Genomic DNA, 1518 nt, shown 5'->3' with positions numbered 1-1518 from the left:
TCTTCCCAACTTTCTTAGTTATCTAACACGGAAGCTCTTAGCAAATCCTCCAATGTTTGAATAGTCTTTTCAGCTTGGCCATCAGTTTAAGGATGGTAGGAAGAACTTCAGGCACAATATTGGAAGGTATCCCGTGTAATATAATAATCTCGACAACGTAAATCTACGCAAACTTAGCTACATCGTAAGTAGTCCTTTATGGGTACATTCAATGACTACAACAATCCAAAAGAGAGTCAAACTTCTTCTAGGTCTTAGGTAATGCCACCACAAAGTAAATAGATATGCTATTCCATTTCCATACTGGTACATTCAATGACTACAACAATCCAAAAGGTTTTTGAGGTTCAACATTAGCCTTCTGGAAAGTCATGCAAGACATCACATATTATGCCATTTATTTCTTCATTCCTAGCCACCAAAATCTCTGCTTCAGGTCTTTATACATATTTGTAGTACAAGGGTGAATACTCAATTTTCTCTTATGAACCTCATCCAAAGTAGTCTTTCTCAACTCTGTATTATCGGGCACACAAATACATTTATTACACCGCAAAATGTTATCTGGACCCATTTTAAATTCGGGAGCCTTGCTAGTCTCAACCAACTTTCGCTTCCCCTGAATAGCCTCATCGATCGCTTGAAGGCCTTTTATCTCATTCATCAGTTTATTATCTACGATGATCATTCCATATTGCATTTTTCCCATCAAGGAATCCAAATTAAGATCCAAGTCCCGAAAATCCTCTAACAACTTTAACCCTTTCACTGTTACAAATGACAAATGGCTCCCTCTCTGCTCAAGGCATCAACCACCACTTCTGTTTTTCATGGGTGGTAATGCAATATGTACTCATAATCCTTGATGAACTTCATCTATCTTTGCTGCCTGATATTACGCTCCTTCTGATCAAACAAGTATTTCAAACTTTTATGGTCACTTAATACATCAAAATTGCACCCATATAGATAGTGCCTCTCAATCTTTAGTGCAAAACTAATTGTAGCCAACTCCATTACATAAGTGCAATAATGCTTCTCATGCACCTTCAGATTCCTTGAAGCATATGCTCCCACTTGTTTGTTCTTCATAATTACACAACCCAATCCATGAAAGAAACATCACAATAAACTTCATATGGTTCTTTTGGTTATAGAAACACCATCACTAGTGATGTGGTTAGTTTCTCTTTCATCAGCTGAAAACTCTTCTCACATTCCTACGTCCATGCATAGATATGATTTTTCTTGGCGAGTCGTGTCAACGGAGCTGCAAACTTGGCAAAACTCTCAATGAATCTTCCATAGTATTTGACCAAGCCCAAAAAACTTTTGATCTCTGTGACAGTTTGTGGTTGTTTCCACGCCAACAAAGCTTCTACTTTAGTTGAATCGACGAAGATACCTTTCCTTGAAATGACATCTCCTAAGAATTTCACCTACTCCAACCAGAATTCACATTTCCCCAAATTAGCATATAATTGCTTCTCCTTCAAGACTTGTAAAACTTGACGTAGA

At 37.6% G+C, this 1518-nt stretch overlaps 1 protein-coding gene across 1 annotated transcript; it reads right to left on the bottom strand.

Moving 5' to 3' along the window:
- Positions 1–397: 397 nt before the first annotated feature.
- Positions 398–1092, bottom strand: LOC113784490 (uncharacterized). The gene is made up of 2 exons (XM_027330694.1): positions 900–1092; positions 398–768 (listed from the first exon to the last, which is right to left on the bottom strand). Exons 1-2 carry the CDS (start codon positions 1090–1092, stop codon positions 398–400), a joined length of 564 nt encoding a protein of 187 aa, XP_027186495.1.
- Positions 1093–1518: the final 426 nt, after the last annotated feature.

Source organism: Cicer arietinum, chromosome 4 (assembly GCF_000331145.2).
Source record: "Cicer arietinum cultivar CDC Frontier isolate Library 1 chromosome 4, Cicar.CDCFrontier_v2.0, whole genome shotgun sequence".
NCBI classification, from domain to species: Eukaryota; Viridiplantae; Streptophyta; class Magnoliopsida; order Fabales; family Fabaceae; genus Cicer; species Cicer arietinum.
This window is presented reverse-complemented; position numbering and strand designations above follow the sequence as displayed.

Excerpts from the sequence above, each read along its gene's own strand:
- LOC113784490 (XM_027330694.1), bottom strand. The coding sequence starts at position 1,092 with ATGAAGAACAAACAAGTGGGAGCATATGCTTCAAGGAATCTGAAGGTG. Across the intron at positions 769-899 it reads CTTGTTTGATCAGAAGGAGC|TGAAAGGGTTAAAGTTGTTA; the intron begins GTAATATCAGGC and ends CATTTGTAACAG.